Here is an 11,665-nt window from a genome sequence, read left to right as displayed (position 1 = left end):
GGGGGTCACTCCCTGGCCGTGCTCCCAACCTGAACCGCAACAGGGAGAGAGGCCACGCCCTGCTCTATGCCGATTACTTTGCCAACACCCCGCTCTTCAAGCCGGATAAATTTTGTCGCCGTTTTCGTATGGCAAGGCATGTGTTCAATCGTATCCGAGAGGGAGTGGTTGCTCATGACCCATACTTCGAGTGCAAGACGGATGCCCTTGGCAAGCTTGGATTCTCCTCTTACCAGAAATGCACCGCGGCCATCCGCATGCTTGCATATGGAATTTCAGGCGATCTGGTGGATGAGTATGTGCGTATGAGTGAGACAACATGTCTGATGTCAATGTACAAGTTTTGACAGGCTGTGATCGAGGTGTTTGGCCCAGAGTACTTGAGGCAGCCAACTGCCGCTGATACAGAGAGATTGTTGGCGACCAACGCAGCTAGAGGCTTTCCAGGCATGCTAGGCAGCATAGATTGTATGCACTGGGAGTGGAAGAACTGTCCATTTGCTTGGCAGGGCCAGTACAAGGGGCATGTCAACGCGTGCACTGTCATATTAGAAGCGGTGGCTTCGCAGGATCTTTGGATATGGCATTCTTTCTTCGGCATGGCAGGTTCTCACAATGATATCAATGTGCTGCAGCGTTCTCCAGTCTTCGCAAGGCTTGCAGAAGGCCACTCCCCACCTGTCAACTTTGAGATCAACGGCCACCAGTACAACAAGGGATACTATCTAGCTGATGGTATATATCCTCAGTGGTCAACTTTTGTGAAGACAATCTTGAAACCCCAAGGTGAGAAGAGAAAGAGATTTGCCCAAATGCAAGAGAGTGCTAGAAAGGATGTGGAACGTGCTTTCGGTGTGCTTCAATCCCGGTGGGGTATCGTTCGAAACCCTGCACTGTCATGGGATGAAAGGAAGCTTTGGGAGGTGATTACTGCTTGTGTGATCATCCACAACATGATCGTCGAGGACGAGCGTGATGAGAGTATCTTCGACCAAGGATTTGATTATCAAGGTGAAAATATTGAGCCCCTGCACCAAGACCCGGCCACATTTGAACAATTTGTGCAATTCCACCGTGAGATGCGTGATTGGCACAGCCATTTGAATCTTCAAAATGACTTGATTGAGCACGTGTGGGATCACATTGGCAACCAATAGATGTATTGGATCATTTTATGTTCAGTCAAGACAATTTCGATTTGGTTGTAAAACTTTTTTATTAAAGACAATTTCAATTGGGTTGTAAAATTATTTTAATTTTCAGACAAATATTTGGACGTGCAAACTAGTTTTGATGAGAATATGGGCATTTTTGGCCCTGATGGATAGGATGGGGTAAACGGATGCGGCCGCGCGCTGGGCGCACGGCCAACGCATCCCAGGACATGCCCGGATACGACCCCAAATCCTTATCCAAACGGACAGAATCCGGATAAAACGGACGTCCGTTTGGTGTGGTGGAGATGGCCTTATGGAGTGGAGGGACCATGCATCCATCCCCCGGCATGAATGAATGAATGTGGTCTCGAGAGTGGGTGACGGGCGTCAGTCCAGGGGGGCGAAATGAATGAATGAATGAATCATCTGCGCCCATCCGCATATGAGATGAGATGAGATGAGATCCCCACCGGCCCCGGTCCAACAGTACAAGTTGTTAGTGCTAGCTAGTACCGCGGCCCATGCGCAACACATGATCCCCCACCCATCCATCCTATACTGCTCCCAACATACGGTGCCCTGTCCTTGAGCTCAATCATCAGACATCATACGTATCTCCCAGCAACGGTGATGTCAATTGTAACTGCTCGCTGTTCTTGTTCATTTCATCGCTGTTTGAGCAACGGTCTCGAAAGCTCTCATTTGTTCAGGCTCTGTCCGCGTTTCGCTGTAAAAATAGTACGCAAAAAAATGCAGGCGAAAACGTTGGATAGTAAACGGGATCATCATAATCCATCTCGATGCCAAACGCAGCCTTGGGCCCATTGGGAACAGTAGGGAATGTCCTTTTCATATGTTGAAGTTTTCCTAGGTAATCTTTGCAAGGACTTTACTAGTGATTCCGTTCATAGACCACCGTGTTCGGAGCTGGGCTTCACTTGCTTGATCAAGGGTTAAGAGTCGCAGCAAATTTACAGGATTCTTGGCCCAAAAGGCAGATTCAGCCCCAACAGATGCATACACTATACAAGGGAACAGACTAACAGGAGACAGGGTGCAGCAGGGCTGACTACAGGAGACTAACAACTACTGTACAGGAGTGGAGTGCGCCATGTCAGAAATCTAGAGGCACCAAAATGACCATGAGCATGGCAACAGCTTGGCCTAAACTACCAGTAACATCTCTTATCAGATCCAGGAACTCGGCCGGCCGGTGTCGGCAGATGATGTGCACACAGGAGGATCATATCAGATTGCAGGCATCAGGCTGGTATTATAGCCATGTCAGCTGCTTGTGTGAGTCATGACTCGTGTGTCTTGTTGAATTTTGATGTGCTTCCTCTACCTTTCTCTAGAGCACGAATCCTGGAAAAAGGCAAATCATAGTTCATGCCAAGATTAAAATGTTGCCACTTAGACTGTACTACATGTCCTCCTTAATGGAAGATGCTACCATCATGTGGTTACTTGAGCAAGTTGAAATAGCATGCAGTTTCAAGAATATGGAGTGCAACTTGCTTGTAGAAGAGAGAGCTACAATTACCTTCCTTTGCCTGCTGAAACCTTCAATTCCAGAATATGGGGTGCGAAGCTCGCCGCTGCAGGGCGATCGCTCGCTTTTCGTTTCTGGGGTAGAATGGTATGGCGTTGAGACTCCACTTGCCCATTGTTTTCCATCACCAGCATAAGGCGAGCAGCCAGACATCATGTAGTAAGAGCTGAGATGTTCCTGCCTACAGATGGTAGGCGTCTCATGTTGATTTTTGAGAACAGACATGGTGCTGAAACCTTGTTGGAAAAAGCAACTAGATGGAGAAGAAGAAGACTGTGACTGTGGACTAGGAAACGACATGAATGGTGGCAGCCTTCCATGGGGCGTAGCAACATCAGGGCTCGAGCTAGGCAAAGGACAGCCTTCTACAGTTAAACCTTGCTTAGCAGCCAACTTCAGAATCTGCTTCTGGTTTAGCCCTGTTCCATAGAGAATGTTCCATAGGCTCCTTAGAGATTCCCTCTGGTTATGTATTACTTGGTCCCGCATAGCCATCTCAATTTGAAGCTCAGCATTATTCATTCCCTGAAGGATTCATTTTTTTACATATAAGCAGCTTGTGGGATATCATATTCTGGATGGAAAACATACTAAAACTTTGTGGATTACTCACAAGAAGCCTGTATTGGCTGAGAATCTGCAGGTAAGTCCTGTTCCCATTGTTACTGGTAGCCTCCTCGATCATATCTTGGAGCTGACGCCTACGGCTCTCATTCAATTCAATATCCTACAGGGAAAAGGATAAATAGCCATGCAAGTTTGCTTCAAGGTAAGAGAGCAAAATTAAACTCAAGATGTACCTTTCTGTAGCCAGCACCAGCTTCATCATTGTCACGGATGTTGTCAAGAATAACTTGTCTCCTTGATGTTAATGCTTGCAAAACTGTATAATCCTTCTCGTTCACCTGAATACAAAAAAAACCATCACTGCACTGTACATAGTGTGGAATTTCTAAGAGATCTGTTGTGACAATAGATGTAGGAAATAGCTGCTACAGTCTGTTTGATGAAAGAGTTCTCGAAAAATTGATCGGTCAAGTTACCCACCTGTGGTCTTGCAATTGCACCGTCAAGATGTTGGAGCTCCATCCGGTTACGCTTGTTAGTTTCTTCAAGTTCAAACAGTGCTTTCTGTAGATTTATACGTTCCTGAACATTCTCACCAGTTTCCTGGCTCAAGACATTTAGCCAAGATAGCTCATTATCTGCAGCCTTTTCAGTAGGTTTTACGCTCAACTGATGCTCCTTGTCAGCTAATTCCTTTTTCAACTGGGATACCTCACCCTAGAAAGTGACAAGGCGACATACTTTAGTATTCTACTGTGGCCAACAATTAGGTAAAACTGTAGAAATTTACTCGTTTCCCTGTTAGGCAAACCTGGAGATTCTCTATCATCCTCTGGTAGTCTTCAACATGATTGTCGATCGTTCCAATATTTTTCTATACAGGAGAAAGAACAAACATCAAAATAATAGAACTGGCTACTTTAGCATGTATGATTCACAAATAATATGAATCAACAGAAATAATATATTGTTGCGTGTGCGGTTGTGCACTCAACCGAAAGAAACGACCCCTTACATGAACATGTGTTTTTATCTCCTTAGCACGATCCGCATACTTGAGTGTATTGGTAGTGTGATGATACTGATCATCAGCTGGTGATATTGTGGCAATCATAACAGTTCGAGAATTACCAGAGAGACCATCCTTCAGAATTCGAGTTAATTTGCTGTAAATAGCCACTGTCACATAACTAGAATGGATAAAATTGGTTCTGATAGTAGAATGTCCACCTGATATACCTGTTGCGATATGGAACATATGCTAGACCTTTCTTATTTTGCTTGCCGAGGGCATTGATACAATTCGCTAACGCTAGAAGTGACCGATTAATGTTGGCTCCATCTCTAAGCTTTTGGCCAAAATTGTTCGTTTCAGTAGCCCTCTCACTGCTCAAGGAAAATTGTTTTCAGCTTACTTTTGCTGACAGAGTGAAATGAAAAGCAGCAGCCCAAAAAGAATAGTTATTACCTGCCCGCAAGATCAACCAAGGCAAGCTTTCCACGAAGAACTTGACTACCATATTTTCCTTTCTGCTTGCGTCTTACAGTAATTTCCAGTACAGCGTGTGAACTTGAAAAGGAGAGCAAAATATTTTCTATGTGAGAATAATGTAAAGATAGACTCACAATCTCAATAATTTAGCAGATTAAAGATCGTAGCTTGCAGGCACTATTACCTGATCGTAACTGTCTTGATAGACTCACAATCTCAATAATTTAGCAGATTAAAGATATTAAGTAACCTTAAATAGCAGTTATTTAAGTTTTACTAAGATGTAACTGATTCATTTAAAAGGTAAATAAGTAATGGAAGCATGAACTTTTAAAGGGGAAGCAGAAAATATTTACCGCGAAGAAGTTGCGTTTGCTTCCGTGCTCTCTGTCTTGCGTCTGCTGTTGCCTATGTTCAAGAGTTCAAGGATCTTATCTGCTGAATGGACCTAGGAAAATAAGAGTTTGAACATCCAAATTTAGTTTATACCAAAACCGATGGGAATCAACAGGCATGCTTCCAGAATATGGCATGGCATGCAATAGATACTGAATGTTGCAACAGAATTAGACAAAACACAAGAAAGAAGGATTCAACCCGAGGACCAATTCTTTAATACAAACTTATCAATTATCATAAACAAGATGACCAAATGTCTTTGGAAAACGAAACCAGATAAAATCAGCATTTTAATTATTTATTGCAAATTTTTCTTACATATTACTTAAAAGATATTGCAGCTTAAAAACACAACAAGATCTACTCATGTCCTTTCATTGTCAACTTATCAGCTACTTGAATAAGCAGATAACATTACACGCAAAATAATAGTTAGAAATGTTAGAGTAACAAAAAGAAGAAGCAAATAACACAAAAGAAGGCCAGAATTGACACTAGCAGCCAAGGCATTTATCTTATTAGCAGGGAAAATAAATATGGAAGGAAGAGGTGTAAACCTTAATTCTTCTTAAACCAGCGACTATTATGCCATGCTCGGGATCCTCACGAAGCTCCAGGTGACCCGACGATTTCTCAAGCAAATCATAGATAACCTGGAATTCAGAAAACCAACAATTATTTCACAGCTTATATGTAACACATATATTATGACTGGTATTTTGATATTATCAACACAATATTTTGTACATTACCTCATTGTATACTTCCAGATATGAACATGAGACTTCAAATGTATCTGAACTATCATCTTTTTTTATTTGATCAAAGATTGTGCGGAAGCTAAGAACCATAAGACCAGGATCATTCCGGCTTCCAACCATTGTATATGTTTTGCCACTGCAGAATTACATACAGCAGGGCATATTAATATACATATGGAACAACTTCAGATTGTAGCCCAGTATCCAAGTATAGCAAAAACACCGTTACTGAATAAATGAAATAGTACTACCTCCGTCTCAAAATATAAGACGTTTTTGTAGGATAAACTAGCCTACAAAATCGTCTTATATTTTGAGTTGAGCCTACAAAAACGTCTTATATTTTGAGACGGAGGTAGTATATCAGTTCTTCGCCAGGGAAGTTTTGAAAAGAATGAAAGAAAAGAAACAAAGTAACCTCCCATAGCAACTGGGAACAGTTTAATTTTAGCAATTTGAACAGTCTACTTATAGCCGTAAGATCAAGTTTCTCTCATCGTGTTTGCACATGCACAAACTCTTTAGACTTATCAAACAGACCTGGACGGTGACTTAGAAAAAGCAAAACCATTTGAACAATCATTAAATTGGAACGGCAACTGACTAAGTGTGAAGTAAATACAATAATCATTTAATTACTTTTTAACCCTCAAGCTTACCAGGCATGGTACACAAAAATTCTGAAATAGAGGAAATTCAGGAAAATATAATGCGTTAATTCAATGATCACATCTGAAGAAGTGTTTGGACAGTATATCATCCATTTCCTTAAAAATATAAAACTTATGAAATTTACACCATATTTTAATGACAGCAACTTATGAGATCCTTCAGAACCGTGAGTGTAAATTTGATGATGGCTAAAGATAGCAGTCTCTTGTCAGTAGCAAAACTATTCCAGTGAATGCATACCTTCCAGTAGATCCATAGGCAAAGACTGTCACATTAAGGCCTTGCACTACACCCAAAACTGTGGGAGAAATATTCTTATAAACGTCCTGCGAAATGAATGCATTTATACCAAATTAAAATCGTAAGATGTTATAGTGTAAAACATGAACGACAAGAACACAGCATTTGTTCCCATGTCTTAAATCCATACACATCCATATGGTTCTCATTCTTGCAGTTTCCATATATTTAGTGATAATAACCTTACGACAACAACAACTAAGCCTTCAGTTCCCTAACAAGTTGGGGCACGCTAGAGCTGAAACCCATAAGATCTAGTATCAAGACAAACATATTAGCATCAGTTTGCAGATAAATGCATTTTAGAGTACTGAACTTGCTGGGTTGTGTTGAAACACAGTACTCACAAAATAATGTAATAGATAAAATAATTACATGTGGAAAGGGGTAATAACTTATATGTATGTACATATGTACTGTATCAGTTAGGACATCTCCAACAGCAGACCAAAAAACACAGCCATGACACAAAAACTGTTAATTTTTTTGGTCTTTTGGGGCCAAAAAAAGGGCTCCAACAGCAGACCAATACCTATATGGCGACCGTTTTTTTTTTGGTCCTTACCAAAATATTGCTACAAGTGATTTGACCAAAAACCAAAACTGCTGCAGCGGGGACCCAACCGCCGCCGCGCCGTCTCACCCTGAGCCCTGCCACCACTCCCAGGGCCATCCTGAGCCGCGCCCGCCCGCCCCGCCCAATTCCGCCCGTCCCACCGTGCTCCAAACGTCAGATCCGCCACCGCCCCTGTCCCCGAGCTCCCGCAGCCGATCCCAAGCACCACGTCGCCGTCCCCAAACTTCCACACCGCCGGATCCTGCCATCATTTTTGCCGTCCCCGCCGAGTTCCTCCCCGCCTCCCCAGCATCCCCGCCGTCAGATCGTCATGTTTCGTGTGCTTCTCAAAATTTTGGTCTGCTTGAAAAGCACAAGATTTTCTGGTGACCAAAAACCTTCTCTCTCCACCCCTAAACTGAGTTTTGGTCACCAAATTTTGGTCTGCTGTTGGAAATGCTCTTAGTCCAACCTATTACATACTGTTACAGTAGGGATAAAAAATCCCACATTAACGGCAAATAAATAAATCTATAGAGTATTTGCAGGTCATCAAAACAGTGGAACTTCGTCAGCTATGTTTAGAGTTGTTGAGCTGTTATAGTTGTACAGAAAATACAGCTATATGTTTGAACAAATAAGACTATTTGTTAATAAAAGCACATTTGTTTTAGTATCTAGCCGGGCAGGAGATTTGACTACGTATATACACGTTTCCAGCATCTATGTATACCTGTGTAACATGGCCTGATCATAGAACTTTGATTGCTTAAACATTTTATGTAACGTTTTTTTACAAGAATGATTCTGACAAGGTCCAGCAATACAGCATTAACTTTTTCAACATGATGTATGATGTTACACGACTTGTTAAAACAAATCAAAAATAGTATTCACATGAAATCAAGTTCTAATAGTGATTTAAACATTGCTGACAGATCTGTTTGGCTTTATGAGTTATTAATACATACACATGTTTGTCATGATAAGCTGCTAGGGGTTTATAGCCTGGACTCAGACCAGCTCATAAGTAGGACTAGTTATGTATCCAATAACTTCCAGCCACTAGGTGCTCGCATGATCTCCCAGTTGCAGGACACAACAAATTGTCACACAAAAATCTCAAAATAAACGCAGTGACTACAACTAACCTACAGATTTTTCAAACGTTAACACAGCAGAAACAAGTTTTTTTTTCTCAAAAAGGGGTGACGACGGAGCAGAAACAAGTGGTACTGGGTTAGAACTTAATAACACGGTTGTAGAGCGGACTAGTGCAACCGTATCAGGGAGAGCCACTGTAGACGAACTACGAAGGCCGTGGATAACAAACGGTCGCCCAGCTAGTTGCACTTAATTACAGTTTACACTTTACAGGGTAAGTGATGAAGATAAAGTTCAACAAATGTCCAGGGCTCTGATAAAAAAACAAAAATGAGTTTTGGAAATTATTTCTCTAAACTAGAGTCCTTTTCCCTGAAACCAGATGTATACGCGTTAGGTAGCATACCTAACAGTAACAAATACAGCCAAGGATTTGTTTGCTCCAGACTGAATTGGCGTTTTGCACATGCCAATAGTATTGTTACAACCTGCAGCTATCCAAAGCATGAGCAACTCCTAGTTTTGGCAATTAATAAACCAAAGGGGTTGGTTGTGGTTTCGCTTTCTGGAGTATCATTTCCTAAAATGCAAGGCATGACCAATCTAGGAACTCCCAAGCTTCAGTGCAGATTTAAGACACTTACTGTAATCAGCATATGAGCCCATTGTCGAAAGCAAGCCAAGCAATTCAAGGTTAGAGCAGCACAAGCTAATGAGCTACATAAGCTTGCGTACCGTGTTGGAGCATCCAGGCGCGTACACGTGATCGAAGCTGTATCTTTTCTCCTTGGTCCGGTTCTGGATGAGGTCCAGGTAGCCCTTGGAGATATCAGGGTCCAACACAGCCACATTCTGGAGAAACATACAAGCACAACACCATTACCCAATAGCAATATTACCATTACCATCAATGGCAAAATTGAACCACCCATGACAAAAGCTACTAGTTCATGGCCCAGCCAAATCAAGCCAGGTCTCTGAATGTTTACCTTGTCATCAATGACTTGTATGATGTGCCGCGAGCGCCGGCGCTCGTTGTCGGTCAGTGGCCTGCACTTGACGGCCACCTGCAAATAGACACAGCAGGATCACACACGCGCGCGCGCGAAGCAACAGAGTGATTAAGCAATGGAACAGAAGTGCAGTTAAATCGCAGTGGATTAGTGGGGAGGATGTGCTACTACCTGCAGCGTGGCCGTCTGCCTGGAAGCCGGAGCCCGGATGGTGGGCATTGCGCGGAACCTTCCTTTTGGGGCTTGGCCCCCAGCCGACCTCCCTCCGTTCCTTCGCCCAGAAGATGCGGTGCTAATCTAGCACAAGCCAACGCGGCCGCGCCCACGCCCACGACCCTTCGGAATCACGCCACACGGGGACGGGGGCGGCAAAAAGGCAAGGCGCATCCCCACCGCACCAGCACCACCACCAGCTGCCGCGGCGGCGGCGAAAAGGGGCCCCGCGAAAAGGAGCCCGCTACCGCTGCTGCAGTGGCCTCCTGCTCACCGGTCCACAACCAAACCAACCCTGCCGCCGCCGGCCAACACGGCCGAATGCCGGAGGAGTCGAGGGGAAATGCCGCCGGAGGCCGGCTCCCTCCGCCAAAATGCGACCCCGCGGAGCCGTGCCCAACGCTCCCGAAATCGCCGCGCCCGGAGAAGGAAGGAACAGCGGTTACTCCATCCACAGGAAAAAATGGCAGCCCGAGCGCGTGTGCGTGTGCGTGTGTATGGTTTGGTGGGTGGCACGACGAGGCCGCAGGCAGGCGTACGAAGCGGATTCAGGGGAGGGGGTTAGATGAAGCGGGGCGTGGGAGGAGGAGGAGGCGGAGGCGGAGGTGGAGGTGGTGGTTTAATGGGGGGAGAATAATTAATCGGCGGCAGCTGGAGAAGGCGACACGGAACGGAAGGGGAGAGGAGAGGGGGGTGGGGGTGGGCCTCGCCCTCGCCTAGCTGGGCCCCACCCAACGGTCCGATGCCTTTGCTTGCGCTTGCGCCTGCGCCTCCGTCCGGGCCGGGCCGGTACACGACGCCGTACCTGCGGTACAGTCCTGCACACCGCCGCACAGCTCAGCGCGCCCCTCCCTATCCTTTCCCTGCCCGCCTGCCAGGTCTCTCGCTTCGTCGGGGCGCTCTCGTCTCGTGCAAACCTAATCCTGGAGGCCACTGTGTGCGTGCGTGCGTACGCGATGCAACAAAACGGGATGAACAAAGGGTCGATGTGCACGAATGGCGAAAGGCATTCTGGTCCAGCTCGACGCACGATGCGGAACAGTGCGATGCTAGCTAGAGTGGGGGAGCTCACCTATGGTGCACGGCCGGTGGGTGATGGTGCGCCTTTTAGTTTGGGTGTCGGGGCGGCGGCCATGGGTGGCGAGGCGAGGCTGCGCGGTTGGCTCTGCGGCGAGCGTCGTTACGGCCGTGGTCGATCTCGTCTTAGCTATGTGGGTGGCAAGGGGAAAGGCGACGAGACCAGTGATTCTGGTGCGTCGTGGGGCGGTGGCGGCTCCCTGATCGCGATTTTGGAGGCAGTCCTCCCTTCTGACTGGTTTGAAGATCATGGTACCTCGTGTAGCACGGGCAACGATCCGAGCGAAAGCTCTGCGCTGTCGCACCGGTAACGGTGATGCATGTGGGTGTCGTTTTCCCTTGTGGGCACCATTGTAGGTTTCCTCTTTGTGTTAAGGCTCCAGATGAAAACCCTAGTATGTCATATTGAGCTCGATGCCAATGGCGCATTGTGTCGCCACCCTCTTGAGGGCCTCGTCGAGGAGCTCAGGCGCCATCTGGTTGCAGCGCGTCGATGCCTTCTAACGTGCTCTAATCTAACAAGAAGCCTCTTGACTCTGACGTGGGGCGCCTTCGTTGGTCTCATATCTTCTACACCATGTCGGTGCCAGGCTGAGGACCCTAGGTCGGTTCCTATACGAAGACTCCGAAAGACTTAATATACAAGCCAAAGAAAATGAAGCCGCGGAGGACTCTATCTCCACCGACGTAGCTGATTAGGATTTATAGCCCTAACACCCCCTTATGCTATATAAGCTAGAGGTTGGGCTCGTCGATAGACACATTACAATCCTTGGTATTCACCTGTACTTTACAATCGCGA

The 11,665-nt window shown here is 45.5% G+C and overlaps 1 protein-coding gene across 1 annotated transcript; it reads right to left on the bottom strand.

The window, feature by feature from the left end:
- Nucleotides 1–2,077: 2,077 nt before the first annotated feature.
- LOC109737641 (kinesin-like protein KIN-8B) lies at nucleotides 2,078–10,435 on the bottom strand. Its single transcript, XM_020296770.4, has 16 exons — nucleotides 9,745–10,435; nucleotides 9,550–9,627; nucleotides 9,296–9,412; nucleotides 6,841–6,926; nucleotides 5,920–6,064; nucleotides 5,725–5,820; nucleotides 5,125–5,216; nucleotides 4,745–4,846; nucleotides 4,516–4,662; nucleotides 4,292–4,442; nucleotides 4,088–4,150; nucleotides 3,757–3,993; nucleotides 3,510–3,614; nucleotides 3,323–3,436; nucleotides 2,701–3,234; nucleotides 2,078–2,522 (listed from the first exon to the last, which is right to left on the bottom strand). Exons 1-16 carry the CDS (start codon nucleotides 9,790–9,792, stop codon nucleotides 2,499–2,501), a joined length of 2,139 nt encoding a protein of 712 aa, XP_020152359.1. The 5' UTR covers nucleotides 9,793–10,435; the 3' UTR covers nucleotides 2,078–2,498.
- Between the last annotated feature and the right edge of the window lie 1,230 nt (nucleotides 10,436–11,665).

The sequence above is a fragment of the Aegilops tauschii genome, chromosome 5 (genome assembly GCF_002575655.3).
Source record: "Aegilops tauschii subsp. strangulata cultivar AL8/78 chromosome 5, Aet v6.0, whole genome shotgun sequence".
NCBI classification, from domain to species: Eukaryota; Viridiplantae; Streptophyta; class Magnoliopsida; order Poales; family Poaceae; genus Aegilops; species Aegilops tauschii.
This window is presented reverse-complemented; position numbering and strand designations above follow the sequence as displayed.